The sequence below is a fragment of the Orbicella faveolata genome, unplaced genomic scaffold (assembly GCF_042242905.1).
Source record: "Orbicella faveolata isolate gen_17 unplaced genomic scaffold, um_ofav_v1 contig_35, whole genome shotgun sequence".
Lineage (NCBI taxonomy): Eukaryota > Metazoa > Cnidaria > Anthozoa > Scleractinia > Merulinidae > Orbicella > Orbicella faveolata.
The window spans coordinates 25,408,912-25,431,971 of record NW_028301564.1 but is presented as its reverse complement, the minus strand read 5'-3'; the positions used below and the strand labels follow the sequence as shown (position 1 = coordinate 25,431,971).

General features: G+C 42.1%; 3 protein-coding genes across 3 annotated transcripts; all 3 read left to right on the top strand.

Moving 5' to 3' along the window:
* The first annotated feature begins 754 nt into the window (after nucleotides 1–754).
* LOC149104014 (putative neuropeptide Y receptor type 6) lies at nucleotides 755–2,463 on the top strand. Its single transcript, XM_089272494.1, has one exon. The coding sequence runs from the start codon at nucleotides 1,065–1,067 to the stop codon at nucleotides 2,145–2,147; it is 1,083 nt and encodes a 360-aa protein (XP_089128620.1). The 5' UTR covers nucleotides 755–1,064; the 3' UTR covers nucleotides 2,148–2,463.
* Nucleotides 2,464–5,374: 2,911 nt separating this feature from the next.
* On the top strand, nucleotides 5,375–6,450 carry LOC110066728 (galanin receptor 2a-like). The gene has a single exon (XM_020773970.2). It carries the CDS (start codon nucleotides 5,383–5,385, stop codon nucleotides 6,448–6,450), a length of 1,068 nt encoding a protein of 355 aa, XP_020629629.2. The 5' UTR covers nucleotides 5,375–5,382.
* A 2,339-nt stretch (nucleotides 6,451–8,789) lies between these two features.
* Nucleotides 8,790–22,746, top strand: LOC110066778 (uncharacterized). The gene is made up of 7 exons (XM_020774020.2): nucleotides 8,790–9,172; nucleotides 11,606–11,851; nucleotides 13,970–14,331; nucleotides 15,704–16,077; nucleotides 16,364–16,660; nucleotides 20,019–20,232; nucleotides 21,550–22,746. Exons 2-7 carry the CDS (start codon nucleotides 11,617–11,619, stop codon nucleotides 21,856–21,858), a joined length of 1,791 nt encoding a protein of 596 aa, XP_020629679.2. The 5' UTR covers nucleotides 8,790–9,172; nucleotides 11,606–11,616; the 3' UTR covers nucleotides 21,859–22,746.
* Nucleotides 22,747–23,060: the final 314 nt, after the last annotated feature.

The window sequence follows — 23,060 nt, the reverse complement described above, 5'->3', positions numbered from 1 at the left end:
CGGCGGTTTTCGACCTTGCATTGCTGAAAATTTGATTTGCCCAATACTCCTTGTGCATTTTATAAATTGTTTTAAATTTCTTGTGTCAACTTATTGTTTTATGGATTTCTTCATGATACAATTTAAATTCTTCACGTGATTTGGTCGGCTTTAGAGGATTAAAGGTTAAAGAATTGGTTCATGTTTAGCGTGCGTATATCGAACCCCTTGTAAAAGGAACTTGCACTAAACTCGACGGAAATTTTGCAGCTAAATTGAAACTGCGTACGTCATGTTATATACGCACGGCCGTGCGTACATAGAGATTTCTTTCATGATGGCTCAATACGATGTTCCGAAACGAAAGGCTGTTAAAGGCTGGTATCGAGAGCTGAGAAGAAAAACTTGTAGAATTCAAAAGAAATCATAGAAAGTTCATCTTTGGTTCGAGTCGAGGGATTTCTACGGAGAACTTCCATTTTTGATGTGGACTTTCAAATGAGAGAATCAGAGATTTTATGGTGTAGACACTTTAAAGGTACATTGGACTCACTATCACTTTTGTGATTGGCCGAAAGCGTACAATGAATTTTCGAAATCAGCGCCTATGACGTCATCTAGCTGCAGATTATACAATAATCATGTCAAGGGCACTTAAGGTCACGGGCAACCATGTCTTGTATGACCGCGGTGCATGATTTCTAAGGATAATCATGTCAAGTTCGCGCACTTTGTGTTGCTTATCGTCAGTGAAGAAGCAAAACATGACTTCTATTTTTTTTTTTTCGTTTAATGTGTAATAAAACAATTACTAGATTCGGTTTTTGTGATACCCAGAATAATCAAGGTCTTGGTAGGCGTTATCGGTGGAACAGTGACCCCTGATAATTGTTTGTCTTGGGCAGAATTTTTAGTCTTACTACTTTGAAATGGTCTCCGCGGACCCTGGTGATAGTGTCCCTCAAAGGGCAACTTCTTCGTCTGCTTCTCAGAAAAACGACTGATCGCATTTAGTCCAAAAGTAAATTAAAATTATTTACGTTTTCTTTCCCGTTGATATTTTATAGATCAGGAGGTTTTCAGCCATGAATGACGATCGTGAAACAGCGTCGTTGGTTTCCAATGTCTCTGGAAACAATTCATCACATTTACATGACAGCGCCCCACGACTGAATCGGATCTACCTATTCACACCAGTTGATGCCACTTCAAAATGGACTCTTTGTGCACTTTATTCTACCATTGGTTGCCTAGGATTCTTCGGTAACTGTCTGCTACTTTACTTTCTTTGGAAAAAGCCAAAAGCAAATCCAATCCAAAAAAGCCGTTTTATGAAAAATTTTAATTTGTATGTAAGAAGCATGTCTCTGTCAGACATACTTTCTTGTGCAGTTTCGCTTCCCTTTTTATGCGTTCAGATTTTATTTGATGTGTTCCAAAGCGGTTGGCCGTGCAAGCTGGTTCGATACGTCAACTTCGTGTTTCCTGCCATTACAATCAATAATCTGGTCGTCATAAGTCTCGAAAAGTACTTATCAACTCGTGCAAATCCACGCACTTTCAGTGCCGCCACAGTGCAAAAAATGATCATTTTTGCGTGGGTTTTTGGATTATTTTTCATGTTGTTTCCGGCAGCTGCATATGACGGCATAAGAGTAGATCTTAATGACACTCATTTTACTGTCATGTGCAGGAACGACCAGAATTTCTACCCATTCAGAATAATACTCGTGGTTTTTCCAGTACAGTATCTTCTCCCGGGTATACTTATAACTTACATCAACATCTGCTTGATGAAAACAGTGTGGGTCAGAGGAAACAGGAACGTTGGCAATGGTCCGCTGAACAATGCCTTCAAGGCTAAGATGAGGTCAGTTAGGATTAGAGGAATTTCTCTTCTTATTGCCATTACGCTCACCTTTATCATTACTTATTGTTTTTTCCTCGGTTATGTGATAGTGAGCACTCTGCTAGCTCAACCAAACCGAGACTTTTCAACTGATTTCATAGCTCGCTATGGCAGTGGAAGTATCGCATATCTCAACTGTGTAACAGATGTCATAATTTACTTTGTCCAAATGAAGGACTTTCGCGAATTTCTAAGGAAACGTTTGTTCAGTTCTGGAAGCGGCAATGCAAACAGCCGTATAAATAATAACTTCTCATAGGAATGAGCAAAAAACTCATAAGATGCGTGACACAGTTAATACAGTTAAATTCAATAAGAGGCTCAAATGGCACTTGAAAGTGTCAAATAATTGCTGGTTAACTAAACGTTTCGGGCTTAGCCCTTTCCTTACATAACTAGTTATGAATAGAGAAACAGACTTGCATGCCCGCGGGCAATGCAATTGAACAGCACAAACACGGACAGTCTCCGTCCAACGTTGTGTAAAGAATAGTGTGCAGTGATCTCTTTCCACACGTAATTTTTGGATGACAGTTTTCTCAAAAACCTTTTGAGTTATAAATGTATGCAATACAAATAAAAAGTACTTATAAAGAAGTGAAAAGGGTGAAAAAGTATGCTGTGAGGGTCTGGTTTTGACTATAGAAGACATTTAATAAGCTCGCCTTTGGTAAAGATGAAGGCTGGATTGTGTTGTGTCTTGAGCACAGCGTTTCTCTCCATTCAGGTGTATAAATGGCGGGTACAGGTCAGTTATATTAAATGGGCAACCATGCGAAAGACTAGCACCGCATCCAGGTATATTCCTAATCGCTCTATGCTACTGAACTCGGATAAGCAACGGTGTCTATGAGACACTTAACCTTTTACCCTGTAGGCCAAGAAGATCCAAGAAGGTGAAGTCTGCAGACCAAGTAGGCCACGCAGGTCCACACAGCCGGAGCTTATCCCGGGTTCCGTAGCATTTAGCGACTAGGAGTATTTCTACTCCGCTTGGATAAAATTGCTATTCCATCGTAGGCCTGCGTTACCCCCTAGCATGAAATTCGCCGTCTCCCATTTATGTAGACCAAGGCGAAGAGACACTGTGAGAGTACAGTGTCTTGCCCGACATTACAGGCGTTCGTTCGCTCCTCGCAGCAAGCCTTTGTCTCCTTTATTTCGCTCCGCCGTTTGTTCGCGCTGCAACCAGCTACCTGAATCCCTCAAAGAGGCTATATTTTCTACCAGGGTAAAAAGGTAAAGTCTACATGCGAGCCAAATAGCCCATCTGGTCGGCGCTTTTCTCCGGTTTCTATAGTATGAAGCAACTAGGAGTATTTCTGACGCACGTACACAGCCATTGTTCTGCCCATTAAATCTTTTGTTTAGCGAAGTTCCCGTTGCCGTTGCCGTCGTGGTTTTCTTAAACTCCCTATAATTCTTGGTACATTTCTCTGCCGTCCTCTACAAAACAACAACGTGAAATGACCAAATTCTGCGTTGTCTGGAGAACGTGAACCACGACGGCTAATTTTTGAAATTTTATTTCAAATTTATCGTTGTGTCCCAGATTCAGTTTCGTGAAGTTTTGACAGTGACGAACAAAGTAAACGACTTTAGAGTATCGCGAGATTCGTACGTAAAATATAGGTTCATTTTTTTAATCGACGTTGTCCTCGGCGTCGCCGTCGTGGTCACCTAAGTTCCCTATTGTCCCCCGTCCGAACCGAACCCGAACCCGTACCACTTGATCCGGAGGCGAATGCACTAACCATGAGGCCATCGGGCCCCCACATACTTTCTATGGCATGGTATAAAATGAAAATGGGCGAGCTTGTATACCAGGAAAATACAAGTGAGAGCGAAATATTCCATGTATACCACTCGAAAGCGTTGCATGATTGGTATCTATTGAATTTTGTTTTCTTTTGAGATAGAACGATGAAAGTAGGAAATATGTATTTCGCTACAGCTGCGGGGTGATGTGGGAGAATCGCCAAGATGTTGTTTCTGCAAATGGTGCGGAAATTGAGTCCTTGGCCTTCCCAATTGTTAAACCACTCAACAGTTTCTGGATGGAAATCCTTCCAAGCAAAAAGATATTGTAATATGCGTAAAATATTCCAGTACCTTGCATGGTCCTAAGAAAACTCGGACGAAATACAGTCGCTTAAATTTCGCGGCTCGCGTTTTTGTCGAGAATTTAGAGCAGGAAGACTCTCGAAAACAAAACTAGCATAGCAACACCATAAAACAATGTTTAGACATCGAAATTGTCCCAATTGTCAAGCAGAGGAAACTTAGTTTTTTATTTTTTGTTTTCATTCGCACCGTTTTGGGAAGATCTGTGCGCAATTTCCACTCTGTTATAACCTGGAATAAAGACAGCTTAGCACATCTAAATGCTAGAATCAAGTCGCTTTGTTGCTTCTCTGCCAATGGGTGTATTCTTTTTTTAACCGTGGACAGGTGATCTCAAAAGGTTTCACTTGGTGTATGTTAGCGACAGTTTATTTTCCAACAAACAATATATGCTGATCGATAGTAACTTGGCGTATCAGCGTAGAGTGCTCATTCGTCACAGCTAATTCTCTCATGAAACAAGTATCATCTACAGCTCATATCGACAACAAATCTGTTCAAACGCCTGGTATACAAAGGGTTAAATCAGCACTGAACCACTTGCCGAGTAAGTGCACATTCTCATTTATCCCATTTAAGTACCATTTACGCACGTTTTGGGTACGATCTTAATGGCGGTGATTTTCGACTTCGCATTGCTGAAAAATTAATTTGGCCACCAACCGCAAATAAATCTCGTTGAGAAACCTTTTGAAATGCAATGACAAGCAACTAACCTTAAAGGGCATTCTCTTCGTCCGTTTTAGGGTTACTGCTGTGTAAACATGCATATGGGAATTAATGTTATATTCAATTTGAATTACTTGTTTCAGTTGTTTGCTCGGCCCAATAGCACTTGTGCTAAGAACATTGCCGAGGATAAATAACGGGGTTTTTTTTTCAATCAACCTATCCTGCGAGGGACGAGAAAATAAAACATTTCGTGCAACTGGCCGAGATGAAAGCATTCACCTCTACCAGTGCGTTGAAGAACGCTATGCGAATACGTTAAGCACATTTTTCAAATCAATATTATTAGTTTCTTAAACTTTAAAACCGACATACGAATTTTTATTTTAACATCAATGATCTCAAAAATTGCAGGCTTGCTAAATTCGTTACGCGCTCTCCATTTCTGAAATCTATTTTGTTCCAAGGATATTATTTAACGATTGCAAAGGGCACTTCCATGGCAGTCTTATGCGAATCCTTCTCAGGAACAACTGGGAACGAATCTGATCAATCCAAGAAACACCTGCGAACCAACCAACCAATCAACCAACAAAAACGGAAACTTTGAAAAGACAATGATCGCATTCAGTCCAAAAGTGAATTAATTTAATTACGTTTTCTTTTCTGTTGATATTTTATAGATCAGGAGGTTTTCAGCCATGAATAACGATCGTGAAACATCGTGGTTGGCTTCCAATGTCTCTGGAAACAATTCATCGCATTCACATGACAGCGCCCCACGACTGAATCGGATCTACGTATTCACCCCAGTTGATGCCACTTTTAAACGGGCCCTTTGTGCGCTTTTTTCCATTATTGGTTGCCTGGGATTCTTCGGCAACTGTCTGCTACTTTACTTTCTTTGGAAAAAGCCAAAAGCAAATCCAGTCCAAAGAAGCCGTTTTATGAAAAATTTTAATTTGTATGTAAGAAGCATGTCTCTGTCAGACATACTTTCTTGTGCAGTTTCGCTTCCTCTGATTTGCATTCAGATTTTATTTGATGTGTTCCAAAGCGGTTGGCCTTGCAAGCTGGTTCGATATCTCAACTTCGTATTTCCTGCCATTACAATCAATAATCTGGTCGTCATAAGTCTTGAAAAGTATTTATCAACTCGTGCGAATCCACGCACTTTCAGTGCCGCCACAGTGCAAAAAATGATCATTTTTGCGTGGGTTTTCGGGTTATTTTTCATGTTGTTTCCGGCAGCTGCATATGACGGCATAAGAGTAGATCTTAATGACACTCATTTTACTGTCGTCTGCAGGAACAACCAGAATTTTTACCCATTTAAAATGATACTCGTGGTTTTTCCAGTACAGTATCTTCTCCCAGGTATATTTATAACTTATATCAACATCTGCTTGATGAGAACTGTGTGGGTCAGAGGAAACAGGACCGTTGGCAATGGTCCGCTGAACAATGCCTTCAAGGCTAAGATGAGGGCAGTCAGGGTTAGAGGAATTTCTCTTCTTATTGCCATTACGTTCACTTTTATCATCAGTTATTTTTTTTTCCTCGGCTATCAGATAGCGTACACTCTGCTAGCTCAACCAAACCGAGACTTTTCCACTGATTTCATGATTCGCTATGGCAGTGGAAGTATCGCATATCTCAACTGTGTAACAGATGTCATAATTTACTTTGTCCAAATGAAAGACTTTCGCGAATTTATAAGGAAAGGTTTGTGTAGATCAGGAAGCGGGAATGCAAACAACCATATCTAGTTATGTACGGAGAAACAGAATTGCGCATGAAATGCAATCCTCATTAAGAAAAAGATGGCGGCTGTGCATTTTACCACATCACCATGCGCACCTTACACAGCCCATAGAGTACAAGGAAAGCCAGGATTTTTTTTTGGCAAAATTTGCCCTTGTACTAACAACATAGTTTTCGCTAAGTCTGAAGATGTTACAACTTTTCCGCACGTTTTTATCAGCTTTGTTAAAGTCTTCGTGCGCTAAGAATTGTGGGTAAGTGTAACAGACTCTTGGTACCAGTCGCTATCCTTTTTTATTAGGGAGGATTTAAGACGAAATCCGATAGGAAATCGAGCAATTTCAGCTTTCAGTGGTCAAAAGCCTTGTATCAGATTAGCTTTAAGTACATTTCTGTCCTTGTTGCACTTTCTAAAAGCGGAATTTAAATAGTTGCCTGAAACAAAACCAGAAACAATTTCCCATCGGAACTTGAAAAATATAAATTTCAGAGAAATTGTGCAAATTTTATGATCAGTTTCATAATTTTTATTTCATCTGTACTTTCAAGTGTTTTATTAGAATTTCAAAATTTGGTGTTGTTAGAAATGATTTCTTTTGAAAAGATACTTAAAACAGTCGCATAGAAGTTTGCGATAAATAATCTTTGTACAAAGTTTTTGTTCATTTGATGTAGCGGGCTTCAAAACACGGACAGACTCCGCACAACACTGTGTAAAGAATAGTGTGGTAATCTCTTACCACGCAAAACGTTTTGATGACAGTCTTTTTGAGGTTATCAATTTAAGTAACATAAATAAATAGTAATGAAAGCGGTATGCTGTTAGGGTCTGGTTTAACTACCTGACGTAGAAGACATTTTTAATAAGCTCGCTTCGAGGAGGATGAAGGCGCTATGGACGCATGCATGTTGGACTCCAGATCGACAGGTCCAGATTTAAGCCATGTCCGGGGTCATTGTGTGGTGTGTCTTGAGTCTTGAGTCTGGTGTCTGACGGCGTTTCTCTCCGTCCAGATGTATGTATAAATTGCGGGTACGGGGGACGTATATGCAAGGGGTAAACATGCATGCAATAGACCAGCACCGCATCCAGGTATATTCCTAGTCGCTCTATGCCACTGAACTCGGGGATAAGCAACGATGTATATGAGCAGACTCGGCTTTTTACCATATGGCCATACAGGTCCATACAACCGGAGCTTATGCTAGTCTATCGCAAGGTTACCCCCAGCATTAAATTATTTATTAATCTCGTTAATTTTGCTATTTACTGTTACAAAACTAGCGGACTTCACAAACAGGACACCAGAATATTTTCATAATCACCTTGACAATGGCGGCAATATGGCACCGAAACGCAAGTTCTTTATATCGCCTATTTTCACTTGTAAATACGTTATCGTTTACAATTCTATAGCAGTGGAAATGAAATGGCTTCTGCCCTGAATGTCGCCGTAAAACTCAAGCAGTATAGTCGAACCATTTCATTCACTGCAACACGAGCAATGGTGTTCAACATGTAAATAATCAGGAAAACTAAATTTATGGTCCATGGGAAGTGAATCACGTTCGTCATATTTACAGCTCACCCCTGCCCACTCCTGACTCAATTCCGGTGCATACGAAATTGAGTCAAAAACAGGACTCCAGAATATTTTCATAATCACCTTGACAATGGCGCCAATATGGCACCGAAACGCAAGTTCTTTATATCGCCTATTTTCACTTGTAAATACGTTATCGTTTACAATTCTATAGCAGTGGAAATGAAATGGCTTCTGCCCTGAATGTCGCCATAAAACTCAAGCGGTATAGTCGAACCATTTCATTGACTGCAACACGAGCAATGGTGTTCAACATGTGAATAATCGTGAAAACTAAATTCATGGTCCATGGGAAGTGAATCACGTTCGTCATATTTACAGCTCACCCCTGCCCACGCCTGACTCAATTCCAGTGCATACGAAATTGAGTCAAAAACAGGACTCCAGAATATTTTCATAATCACCTTGACAATGGCGCCAATATGGCACCGAAACGTTATTTCTTTAAATCGCCTATTTTCACTTGCAAATACGTTATCGTTTACAATTCTATAGCAGTATAATCGAACCATTTCATTTACTGCAACACAAGCAATGGTGTTCAACATGTGAATAATCATGAAAACTAAATTCATGGTCCATGGCAAGTGAATCACGTTCGTCATATTTATAGCCTGCGAACACAGACATATTTCCGGCTGTCGCTTGTCTCCGCCGAAAATAACGTCTGCGAACACGAGCCTGGAAACGATTTCTGTGACGTAATGACTTTTGTTTCTCCTTGGCCGATCAGATTCTATGATAGATGAAACTCGAGTGCTCCTCGCAGCGAATACCTCGCGCAGTAGTTCTGGGGTTACTTTAGCTAAACTGTGATTGGCTTAAAAATTACTACGTCACAGAAATCGTTTCCTGGCTCGGGTTCGCAGACGTTATTTTCGGCGGAGACAAGCGACAGCGACATATTTACAGCTCACCACTGCCCACGCCTGACTCAATTCCGGTGCATACGTGCGTCATATATGACTATCAGAGGGTAGAGGCTAACGGCTATTTTACCAAACAGGAACACTATACTACATCTTGCAGTGTAGTGATTGTGAAGTGTACCAGCTATACCAGCAGTTGGAAGCATAGCAGCCGGACATTCAAGACTAGAGCTAGCTGAAGTTCAGCGAGAGTGGTAGGAATATTTGAAATTGATAACTGTACATATAATAACACATCCATTCACAGGTGTGCGCAGTTTATTCGACGAACTGCGAGTACAGCGTCTGAAAGTGACATATTTACCAAAATCTGCATTCTAACATTCAAACGGAAGATTCATGTTTTAAAAACTGTCAATAAGAGCAGGTTATAAGTCACGATACATCCATGATGAAGTCTAAACACAAAGCAGACCTTGAGTTCTTCATTTAAATTCATATCCATTGTACTTGGGCACTGGATTACGGTCTGAAAAATAACGTTAATACAAAAAGGAACTGGGGAAACCTCTCTGGTATTGGGTTAAATGGTATGATAACTGCAAGATTTTGCGTGATAAAGCCGAGCAAAATCAGGCATTTCAAAATTCTCGAGGCAGGATCGACGCAGCATTCTACGGTTGATTTCACCACGATTTTGCAAACGTCAATCGCTTAACCTGATTCACCTATTCACGGATTTGTCTAGTTATGGCAATATAACGATTTCAGCATGCAGTCGATATGCACGTTGCACGATTGACAGATGTAAAGTCTATAGTAGGACTATACTGTTTATTTGTATGTGGAAACACTTGAGCAATATCTGGAGCAAAACGGAACTTCAAATTTTGCATGCATAATGTGGCTAAAGGTGATAACCTGGTCAATCTCAGACCGATCAAATCGATGCACGTGTTTACGAAAGTTCTGAGTAACGCAAAGGTAACAGACGCTTTCGGAGAATTAGAAGATTTAAACCCCAGTCGCAGCCGGAAAGCCGGAGGGTTTTAATTATCGCAATTTTACAAAGTTACACATAATGGTGTAATTGCCATAGTTTGTTTAGCCTGCGAACGCAGACGTATTTCCGGCTGTCGCTTGTTTCCGCCGAAAATAACGTCTGCAAACCCGAGTCAGGAAACGATTTCTGTGACGTAATGACTTTTGTTTCTCTTTGGCCAATCAGATTCCATGATAGAATGAAACTCGAGTGCTCCTCGCAGTGAATACCTCGCGCAGTAGCTCTGGGGCTACTTGAGCTAAACTGTGATTGGCTTAAAATTCCTACGTCACAGAAATCGTTTCCTGGCTCGGGTTCGCAGACGTTATTTTCGGCAGAGACAAGCGACAGCCGGAAATACGTCTGCGTTCGCAGGCTATAGTTTGTTATGTAAGGGCCCCCCTCCAATGGCAACTACTGACACCCCGGGAGGGGGACTCCAATATTAAAAGGACGGAGCCAAATATCTCTGTCGTATTTTTTCGGCTCAGTACCCTAAAAGGCACCGCAAAAGATCCCGCTGTTGGACCTTTTGAGGCTAAACACCCTAAGAGCTACCAAAATCACTTTTTTAACCTCTACAAGGTAAGACCAGCACCCCCCGTCCTTTTTTATATGGGAGTCCCGCCCCCTGCCCTCCCCTTCTCCCCCTCTGGCTGACAGTAGAAAAATAAAGGTCTACTGGTGTAACTGGAAATTGCACGTCCTTCAGCCAGTTCTGTAAAGCCGACAACACCACCGTCGCGCGGCCGGCTTCAGCTAAGACAGATAGCTGTCCCGGCCGGATTTTACCACGCTTTAGATGCATCGCACAGGAACTGTTATTGGATTTATATCTGATCATGACAAAAATTTTCAACATTGGAAGAGACCTTAAATACTTGCTATATGATAAAGATCTTATTCCAGTCCTGACATCACCCTAAACACCCCTGAAGGTAGAGAGGCGAGCCCAAGAGTGGCTAGCGCGCTTATTCAGAGCTTTCTCTTTAACACTGACCGCATACATTTCAATGCAGCACTTCGCGCTAAGTCCTCTGTCAATTGAGAGAGCATTTAAAGGAACGGTCAGTGACCCTTTCAGTGAACGAAGCTGCTAAAAGGAGAAAATTTGTCAGAGTCAATGACTTGAGAGCTTGGATGTGTGAGCCGACGATGCCAATGGAATTTCCCTGATTTTCGAATCGATATATACTTTTTGGCGTCCCGGGAAAGGTTAAATTTTAGTAGACGTGAAACGCGATATTTTTAATGCCAACAAGGTGTGATTTATATGCATTCGTGAAATGTGCATTTGGTGCCATCTACTCGTGATTACGCTTGAGATTGTGATCCATTATATCCATTATAATTCATGTGAAAGACGAAATGTTCAGCATAGATGTCGCGAAACCGTCATTGCAGATGAGACCCTGGGAACGAGGCTGAATATCGCGAGCACGGGCAAAAAGAAAAAAATCTGTCTCTCTGGCAGGACTAGAACCCATGATCTCCCAGACAACGGTTGAATGCACTAACCTCTGAGCCATGTGACGGAGAGAATCGGAGAGCTAACATTTCACCTTTCACATTTATTCACCGAGCGCGGCTTAGGATTTTTCGTCTTTCATAATTGTTTATCTTCATTATGAAATCCATTTTCCAGATTCCTGAGTCATGGGCAACAGAATGGATTGCTGTTACAACATGCGCTGGTCTTACCAGTGCATCTTTCCGTGCATTCGTTTTTGTACATACACCGGGCGCAGGGTCTGGTACAACTTTGATGGAATGGAACAGGTACAGCCACTCGTTCACCTCTATCACCCCCAAAACAGGGCCATTAACAGTTTTCCGGAAGGAATTTACGGAATAAATGACGACAACGACATCCAAAATCAACTGGACAATGGTATGTAGCAAGAAAAATATATAATGACAAGAGTAGAAGTTAAGACCAGAATTATCATAGCCCAGTCACGCACCTGCCAGATGAATAGAGTGTGTTCACGTGACGTCATCAAATTCTCAAATCCAAAACTATAAAAGAGCCACTAAAGGTTTTATCCCCATCAGGCATAAGATGCACTAAATTTAAATCTGTTCACAACTTTCCAGCTCAATAGCGTCCTTCGTTTGGAGACCAGCGCATTTTGAATTTCGGAGTTATGGCGGTGCGTAACAATCACTTATCTCGTGATTTTTAGCCATTTTAGGAGTTAAAGTGTCATATAAACCCTTGGTCTTCGGCCACCGTAGCTTGATTAAAATATAAAACAAACAGCGGTGATAAAAATTTTAAAAACATGCATTTTCAAAAGTATAACCGTTAAAATTTTTTGGAAAGATATTTATACCGTACAAGAGCCCTCATTTTCTCTTGTACTGTATCAATGGAGGTCTGGAACCTGGACAGAAAGCATCTACAGTAGAAATTTAACACGTTGCAAACGGAAACTGTCTGTTAAGTGGCACAATGGAGAAGCTTTCCTAATAAAGTAAAAGCTTTTCACTGCTGACATTGGCATTCAGTGCTGGCTGCAACTCCTGAATAAACAAGGTCTCTTTAACCTTACAATGGTAGTCAGTCTTACCGGACGCCAAAATATCAAAATGGTCCCATTTGATGTTATGACCAGTTGTTTTAACGTGATCAGCAATAGCAGAGGAGTGATCATGTTTCGAAAGGGCCTTGAAATGTTCCGTTTTCAGGAGTTAAAGTATTAGGAAAAGTGCTTGTGTAGATGTTTTTTGGCTCGGTTCAGAGAATCAGTCGACTAGATAGCCAAAGTAAGTTCCAGGTTTTTATACTATTTTCTGGCCGCGATATTAGAGGACTAAGGGGGTCCTCCAACATGGCGGCTCCATACTAGGCTCTATAATTTTGCGCGGAACATTTCGACGAACATCTCATCTTTGGGACAACGCACACACCTTAAACTTCCAGAACTGTCTTCTTTATTTATCGTCTATAATATTACAATTTCTTGACTTTATCCACTAAATGGATTTTGACTTTAATTTTCATTGCGCGACAATGAACACACTCTATGTTACAAGAGAAGAAATAAAGTAACCGAGGACCAGAGAGTGAGTTTTGCTCCCCTCCGCCCTTCGTTTCTCTCGCTGCTAGTTTTAGGTTTTATTTTTGCGTCGGTAGATTGGGTGGTCAATGATCAGCGCGGAGTAGCCTGCGAACAGACTCCCAGCGAGGGCGGAAAAAATTTTTGGCGAGCGAAGCGAGCTTTTTAACGTGAAATAAAGAATCCGCAAGCGAAGCGAGTGGAAGTGCTCTCTCTCTCTCATCACCAAACCGCTCTCGGTTTGTCCCGCTCGTCTTAGACCACAAAAACCACACCCGGTTAGCTTGCACTAAACCCAACTGGGAGCCTGTTCGTAGGCTAAGCACGGAGCGGTCCGGATTTAGGGCCTGGCCAGGATCCTTACTTTGTGTTCTTGGGCAAGACACTTTCACAGTCTCTCTCTCCACCCAGGTGTATAAACGGGTATCAGCGAGCGTAATGCTGGGCGTTAACTCTAGAAATGGACTAGAATCCCATCCAGGGGGAAGGCTTCTAGTCGCTTCAAGCTACACAAACTGGGACAAGCTCCAACGGCATAGACCACTTAGTTCGAGGTTGACTTAACCTTACAATTACGTACCTCAGTTTACTTTCACAAGACATCTCTCTACCCAGGTCAGTGACGAACCTAACCGAAAATGTAACGCTGAAATTAAGGTAGCCCTACAATAAACTAGTGTTATATCTAGGAAGGAGTTAGGTATACTCCTAGTCGTTCATTGTGTGCTTAACTGCAATTTCGAATTAGGTCTGACACCTACCTACTGCTTTGGTGCTATGCAGACTTTACCTTTGTAGACTGAGTCAAATACCGCAAGAGAAACCACATAAAATTGAATGTATGGCATCCAACGCACTGGAAAAAGCGCTGCGTGAAGACACAAATAAGGGATATGAAGAAGACAAAGGTGAGACGCGAAAGTTGACTGATTCTTTTATTCACTCAGGCCTTGATGCTCCTGGCCAACTTGCTGCTTTATGCAAGTATGCCTCTGACAACGGCTACACCATTCGCGCCGTGGGTACGGGATCATCGTGGTCTCACCTCACGCACACAAAAGACATATTGTTAGACATGACGGACCTGAAAAAGTTTCTCACACCTGCACCTAGGTCTAGATCGGACAACGCGAACAAAGATTACGTCGACATCGAAGTCCAGGCTGGGATGCGCGTTGTTGATTTCGTTGAGCAGTTGGACACCAAATATGGCCTCGCGCTTGACATGATGGGGAATTACGCTGGTCAAACGGTCGCAGGTGTAGCGAACACCTCCACTCACGGATCAGGTTTATTCAGTGGTACTATGGTAAGAAATATATATGAAACCAACAGTTCGACTTTGAATGGAAATTATATGATTTCTTTGACAAGTTGTAAAGTGTTGTAGGAAACAATCATGATGTGGTGGACAATGTCTCTAATGAAAGCCTGACAGGGGATCTGTGATCAGATTTTGCTGGGCTAGCTATGTAGGGCTTCTACGTCACGCCCACACTGACAGGTTGTCACGAGAGAATGAAATAAGAAGCATTGTGTTCTAATGTTTGCAGCTAGGGAAGTGAGCTTTTTCTAATCAGCAATAAACAACGACCAAGTCACGTGCAATATTGGTCGCTTAATTACAGTAGATTGCATGAGTTGTAATCCTGGAGGAGGAAATCCTCGCATCCTAGAACACTGCTAAGTATTCGTCAGTCTCGGAGAGCTAGTTTTTTCAGGTTCTTTTTTTATTTGGTTTGTTTTCGATTGAATAATGACAAGGTAAAATTGTAGCAGACGAAGAAATATTAAAAAATCTCCCTTATATCTTCAGCTCTTACAGTGGTTTTCAATTGAATGTCGTAAAGCCAAAACGAAACTAACCACTCTAGCCAATCACAAAGAACACCGGACCGTGAATGCAGTGACCTAATCAAAACTCGAAGTAATAGCACGTAGCTGACGTCATGATTAGTGGCGCGAGTTTTTAAAGGAGAAGGTCACTCCAAAAAAGCATATATTTTGTGTCAACGCTAATAAAAACCTTGCACTAAGTTTAGCCACTCACTGAAGTTTCAGCCCCTAAATTGCAGGTTTTCCTTATGAAATTTGTCTCCAAAGAAGCCCAAAATTCTAACATCGTTCCCGCCATTTTGAACAGTGCTCAGCAGCCAAGCCATGTTCGTGACGTCATTCCGTCTGAGAGATTTTGTCTAAATCGCTTCCGACAAGCCTTGTAACTACCACTCTGGGTTATGGCTGCTCTTGAGCCATATTATTTTGAAATTAACATGCTCCAAACTCCGAAATGATAGCATTGCAGATAGTCAAGTGGATAATCGCTTGGAAAAAACAGATTTTGCTGACCTTGTTAAGGATGCCAAGTTAGTTGCGGGTTTTTCTCCTTCCCGCCAATTTCGAGTCGGACGGACTGACGTCACATAAACAAGGCCTGGCTGCCGAGACATACCCGGTTTCGGCTCCGGCCTCCGAAGTCGCTTCTTTCTAAACGAATCTCTTCAGGATAGCGGGCACTTCAGAGGCTGAAACTTCGGTGAGTATAAAAGCTGAATGTTAACTTGCTATAGGCGAAGACAAAAAAACGTAAGCTTTTTTGAGTGACCTTCTCCTTTAAGCCAATCGTTCAACGTAGTGATGCAAAACCAATTAGGGTGAGATAATAATATGTTCGTTTTCAGTCCACTCTAGTGGTGGGTCTTCATTTGATCATAAGCGGTGGAGTCCAAGTAAAGGTACAAGGCGGCAAAGAAACCTTTGAAGTCTGCAAAGGAAAGTTGGACAACGCCGAATATGGATATGACCCCGTCGAGATCAACAGTGATGACGTTTTGAAGGCATGCGCAGTGGGATTGGGAAGCATGGGGATAGTTTATTCCATCACATACCGCTGCGTTCCCATGTACAATCTGGAGGAGATAAGGAAGGTAGAACACGTGACCTGGGTTTCATCTGAAGAGTTTGAGGTCCCAGGAATGTTCGCTCAAATGTACAATAACCGTGAAGATGGAGAGTACTTTTCGTTTTTTGTCAATCCATACCCATTGAAAAGAGGGTAAGACACTATGACACTCGACTAACGTTTCTTTCAGTTTCGTCGCTACTAAACGTAATCCGATCTATTATATCAACTGGGCACTTCAGCATTTTTTTTTTTCAATTGATGCTCGTCTGGTACCTTACATACCTAATTAAGTCTTCAACGATCGACCGCGTTAATTATGATACATTGAGCTATACCTGAGGTGTGACATCACAAGAAAGATAAAATGACACACCAGCTAATTTGCAGGTATTCCACATAAATTAAAATTAAACATATTTAATTCTTGTTCTGTAAGGAACAACATAGAGATCGACATGGCCTACCTGAAAGCCAAGAGAACTGATCGCCCGCCCCAGTGTCCCGCGTGCTGCGCGTGTTGGTGTGGCCCAGGAGGAAGAGGGATAGCGGAGATAGGCTGTTGTCAGACTGACTGCACCGCATCCTGTCTTCAGGGATGCGCCAATTGTTTCGGGAATTGCTGTCCCAGCTGTATCCCACACATCACTAATTTTGGTTTGTCGCAGTTCTCGCTCAGTACACCGTATGTGCAAAAGTGGTACAACGTGCTGCAGTTTACGAAAGGCAATATTCAGTAAGTTGCAACTAAGTAATGAAGGAATAAGAATGGGAAAATGGTGTAGAGAGTAGGGCGGGGGGGGGGGGTAATGTTCTCTCTGTCACAGCGCAGCTATTTTGGAGTATTAAGCCATTGAAGCCCAATCCCCAGTTCCTCTTCTTCCCGTTTAGAAGAGAGATCCTGGGAACGAGGCGGATTCAAGCCAGCATTCCGAGGGAAGAATCATTCTCAGCATGGGACACTAGTAGGTAAGGAAGAGGTGGGCGGAAGCAAGGCACAGAAACCCTGCAAGTATGCCTCTTAGAATTCCGAATTCCGTCCCTGATAGCTGGTTATAAGGTTATTGCCTTGGGCCCTTTCCACCTCCGTTTATTGACTGAGGCAACATGGCTCATAGCTGGAGAAAACTGGAGAGGACTATTTAACAATTATTCCATGAAACCGCGTTGGATATGAAGTGATAAATAACCAACGAGCGCGTAGCGCGAGTTGGTTATGATCACTTCATATCCAACAAGGTCGAATGGAATAATTGTTTTAGTATATTCTTAATCGGGTTTTTGCCGCCGATTTTTATTTCAACAATTTTACAGAGCGGAAAATTTTTAAACTTGGCGCACTGTTTTCCATATAAGGTAAAACTCCGACTAATGGCTCATAGTCGGAGTTTTTGAGCCAATCAGAGAGCTAGAAATGCAATAGTCGGAGCTGAGAATATACTAATTTGAACTATGATGTTAAAGAGGCAGAATAGTCGACATAACGCGGAGTCTCACTCATCTGGTATGTTAGGTTAATACATTCCCTGATTTAAGCGGTATGGAAATCTAAACACGACGGGGATTGAGAGAGTTTGAGACAGTTATGAAAACCCGAGACGCTGTCGAGGTAGCCTGCGTAGCAAGCGTTTCTGTGGGGTTCGGGAACAAAGAATTACAGCGCCAAAAATGGACCGAGTAAAAGAGGGGGGAGGGGGAGGGGAAGGAAGGAAGGAAACGCTTGCAGACAAACCCCTGGATTTCGAAAACCGCCCACTTGGCCTTTCATGTCTGAGTGCGCACACTGAGATTTCGTGCTGTCATCGACTGTCATAAATTAACCAATAAAATCTTCGGCCTTCCGTAGCGAAAGTGAACTTTGAACCAAAATAAACTTTACTCGTCTAAATATGTCTGAAACAACGAGCGCACGGTGGGAACGGAGAAATCTCGATGAATTAAATTTGGTAATTTATAATCAAGCTATATTTCTACTCAATCCGTCTAAAAGGAAGGACTGCAAAGGTGAAGTTTTAGCACAAATCTGCCAGAAAGTTAAAATGTGAGAAGTATTCCAGTCGAGTTAGTAATCCTTGTGCTCGCGTGATTCGAAATCTTGGATCACTGTATTCGTTCGTCTAGGAATCGATACAAGGTAAAATTAGCAAGTCAACTCCCACAAAGGCAATTCCAGTAAAGAAGCGTTTGCTGGAAACGCCAGATCCGCAAATCGGTTCGAGTGTTATCGCCTGTAGCAAAAACAAACAACGGAAAGTCTTCTCGGCAAACTTTGGAATTTGGACAGGAGAGGCTTCAAACATCTGAGAGGGGAAATAACGACGATCTTGACCAGTATCTGAATAAAGATAATCTTCCCCTAGGCGGCCTCCAAGTCAAAGTTGTTTATAAAATGTCCTCGTAAGAATTCCCCGCGACGAGAAGACTAAATTTTTGCTAAGGCAAATATGTGACAAAAACTGGCATGCCGCAGCTAACACTATAACAAATCATTCAGAATCGTATCCAGAGGTTCTAAATGCTGTCAACAAAAATGCTTCTAATGAAATGTCAGAGTACCTACGCTAACATGTTGCCATGTAACAAGCCAGACGAAATCACTCGGTTTTCCCACGCAGTAGTGTGAATTTTCTGTCTTGTGGTTTATTATCTTGTCCTTGGCGTGTGTGGCATTCAAGAAAGTAATGTTAAAATTAAAGGAACAGCTGCAAATTGTGTCGCGCTTGCTTCTGCAATGATGTGCAGACTTTGAAAACCAAAGCGTCGGCATTGCACTTCAGGATTTCTACCGTACTGTCGAAGCTGACGACTAAATCCTCGTTCAGCGAGAAAAGTTAAAGCGTCTTGTAACCAAGCTTCGAACGCGTCTTCCCCGTTTGTCTGGCACTCAAAGGTATTAAAATACCTTTGATCGACACATGTCAATAATATTGGACTAGCCCAGCCAATCACGAGCTCCGTTCGCTGGCGAACGGAGGTTTTCAAAATCCAGGGGTTTGTCTGCAAGCGTTTCCTTCCTTCCCCTCTCGCACCCCCCTCTTTCTTTTTTTTGGTTCTCGCCCCATTTTCCGCGCAGACAAAACACCGAAAATCCCGTTCCTCGGTCTTTCTTTGCTTCCAAACCTCACGGAAACGCTTGCTACGCAGGCTACTGTCGAGGGTTTGCATTACTTTCGAAAATTCTCCAACCCCCCCCCCCCTCCCCACCTCGATCCCTGCCCCGCCTCCTCCGAGTGTTTAGACGAGGCTATGTAAACACAGAAAACGTCCTAGATTGCTTTTATAAAATTTTTCTCCTGACAACCGTGTTTACAAACTCTCATCTAGACACACAAATTGACTAATAAGCGTGCGCGTACTATGTGAAGTATTTTATAAAAGGAATTAGAGCGGATTTCAATCGAGTGTCGTAAAATCAAAACCAAAGTAATCACTCTATCCGATCATAAAGGACACAGGCAATACAATGAACCAATGAAAACCCGATGTAAATGCATGTACATGACGTAAAACGCGGAAAAACATTTTGGGCCAATCACGATTGATCTCGGTTTTACTTCTGATTGTATGAGAAGGTGGCGTGCGTCCTATTAAGCCAATCCTGTAGCGTAATGCTGCGTAATGAAAGTCTTATTACTTTTTCGACATTCGAGTGAAAACTACTCGATCAGAACAATACAACGAATAAGCTATGTCCGAGTTGCTTTTTACCTCTTTTTCAAAGCGAGTCCTGGTGTACAACCTTTCATATGGAAGTGAGTTTTATTTGCAAGACAATGAAGACGCTAGAAAAACTCACTTCAATATGAAAGGTTGTGCACCAAGACTCGTTTTGAAACAGAGGTAAGAGTAACTTGGAAATGGCTTATTGCAATAGACCAGTTGCGATATATTAAAATTCAGCCTAACACAATGGAACTCAACACGAGGCTCTGGGGAATAAATTCCACAAACTCTGTAGTTATTCCTCGTACTGAGGTCTACTGTTTTAGGCTGAATTTTAATATATCAAAATTAGGCCATTTCAAAGCTTAGGATCATCCCGTATGTGGAGCATTTTGAGACTCTTTTGACGATCTTGCTGTGTCATTTTGTAGTGTTCGTACGGCAGAATGGTGTTTGCCGTTGGTCCATCTCAACGATGCCTTGGCCTTGGTGATACAGCTGGCTCAAGATTACGCATCTAAGCAGCGACAGTATTCGTTACTACCTATTTATGTGAGACTTGTGAAAACGGACGATCTGTTCATGAGCCCTGCGAGCAAGTTCAGACCAGATGGATCTACAAGCGAAGAGAACTGCTACATTGAGGTGAGAGAAATAATTAGCTTTGTGCACTCTGGGTCGAACTCCAGGGGGGAACTCCCGAATAAAAAGAACGGGGGTGCTCACCATACCTTTCAGGGGCTGAAAAAGCGGTTTTCGTACCTCTTAAAGCTGTTCACCCTAGCCTCAAAAGGTCCACGGCGAAGGCCGTCGCGGTACCTTTTAGGGTATCGAACCGAAAAAATGATGACAGGAGATAATGTGTTGTTTTAGAATTAGTACCTCTTAGAGATTTCAAGCCAAAAAAATTTCAAGCCGCGCTCGCAAAACAGGATCTTGGTACCTCCTAGGGGTTCTTGTCAAAATTTTCGACGAGCACCCCCGTCCGTTATATACGGGAGTCTCCATCGGGGGCAAACTAACGTTTACAGGACAAAATTAAATTTGCCACAATGGCTTACAAATAGTCAGGAAGGTTGCACGAGAAAATATAACGCTATTTATTATGCTTATCATGTATTTTCGTTTGGACAAAAATATGTCACGTGAAAACTTTCAAAACATGGTTACTCCGTAAGGAAAGTAAAACCACATTACCCACAAGAATTGGGCCCCGCTTCACACTAATGCGTTTTCGATATGACGCTATTTCGATGATGCGTCCAGGATTAAAAGGTTCGCGTCGAGACTACTGTTATGTCAGCGTTTTCCCCGTCCACAAAAATCGCTGGGAACGTGGCTCCGTTTCCAAATGTCCACTCTGGATAGCGCTATAAATAACTACGTTTTTAAATGTAAACGTTGAACATTTCCGATTGTTTGAGTGTGGACGTTAGGCAAAATAGTCCAGTTTTGGCTAGCCCTTGAGCAGGTTCTCGTGTGTTGCGGCAGAAGCAAAGTCGATGAGCAAAGTCGCGAGAAATGCTTCAGCGAGCAAAGCGAGCTGGTGGGGGGCCTGGCACGACTCTCGCTTTGTTCGCCGACGGCTTTGCTCGTGCCATTAACGATGAGAGCCTGCTCGCAGGCTAAGTTTTGGACTTCTCTTTGTCACACAACGCTACACAAAAAAACGCTTAGAAAAGTATGCATTATGAAACAAATACGCAGTGGAATGGGGCAGTTAGATTCGCATCCGCTCAGGTGCATATCTTTCTGCGCTTCAACTTCTCGTCGACTGGCATGGTACTACTAAATAAACTACTTCGGAAATTAGACTTCGGTAATCAGATGTAAAACCCAAGAAATGAACTCCTGAAAACTCACATTTGTTGGTCACAAAGAAAACCCTCAGTTTTGTTGCCCTTCGATATTTTCCCTTGTCGGGTGGGGCCAATTATTACTAAATCGATTTATTTTCCCCAGGTACCATTCCTCCCCGGAGCTTTTGGCATTGACGAGTTTCAAGAGGTGGTGGAAGACGCTCTCTACACAAAGTTCAAGGCGAGGCCACACTGGGGAAAGAACAACCGGCTTAACGACAGGAAGATCCACGACTGCTACGACAATGACAAGCTGAAAAAGTGGAAACAAGTGTTCCAGCTGTTCAACAAAGGAGGGCTGTTTAACAACCGTTTTACTCACAACATGGGGTTTGACTCGTTTCTGATCGACCAACAACCTACACGCCTGGGAACACAACTTACGGCGGGCACCGCCATCTCCTGCGAGTGAGGAGGGGAGGAGAAGGGGAGGTTGAAGGCATTATATCCGAGATTTCTCGCCCGCTAATGACAGTAGTGTTGTAGAGTGAGTAGCAAACACGATAAATGAAGGTGTTAAAAGGTTTATGCGTGACACGCGATTAGTGCAAATAATTGTGTGAAGCGTGAAAAGTAATTAAAAGACGTGAAAGACATAAGTGATTCGTGACTGCGCCTCGTTAACTTTGTTCTTTCATAGAAAACGCAGGCTCTTAATCTAATTGTTAAGTAGAAACACGATTTTTAGCAAATTAGTGCTGTTAGTTTCTTTGAGTTATTTCCTAATTCTTCCTAATTGTTATAAACTGTTGCAGTTGGTCACGTTCGATATATCAATATTCTGACATGGCCCCGAGGCTTTCAGGACAAACTTCTATATATGGTGGTGTTTTCTTTGTGTCCAAGTCTCTTTTGGGAATTGAGAGACAAAAAAAAAAAAACTTTAAACATTTGTAATTTTGACCCGAAAGCCTTGGAGCCATGTTAGAATATTGATATAGGTTTCCAGGGCAAGTTCTGTTTTGCTTGTCTGCTGTGTTGTAAGCCCAGTTGTGTTTGTGCACGGTGAAGACCACAAAAGCGAAAAACATACAACAAAGAACTTCGTCGGGTTTCATAACCATTCCTCTCTATTAACTATGCCCCAAAAAGGAATTTCGACTTCAGTTAAAAGTCTCATCACTATGTATCAGTTTAGTGCGAAAATATTTTTAGCGTGAAATTCACGCTCCTTGGAAGTCGTGAACATTGTTGCAAGACATCGCGTAACAGGACTGAGCGTAAATATAAGAATTTGTATGGGAATGTAACGATCGTATGTAACAGTTTGAAATATGGAAAATAAATTAAATAAAAACGACTTACTTCGACTCTTCCATGTTACTTTTGTTTCCGTGCCGTTTCAACGCGATTCCAGCGAGTTCCGGTTTCGTTTTCCTCTCTGTATACATTCCTCAGAGAGGAAAACGCATAACTAAACATAAAGATGAAAATCTAAAAGTATCGTTTCAGTTTTGCTTGGTCCTTTACTCTACCGATTACAAGGGAGTTCACGTTTTCTGCCTATAAACGAGCCCACAATCTAATCAATAATTTAAACAAATTCAATTTTATATCAGAGCGTGCAAAATCGGAAGAGTCACCGAAGAATGAAGACTGCAGCAAACAAAACTG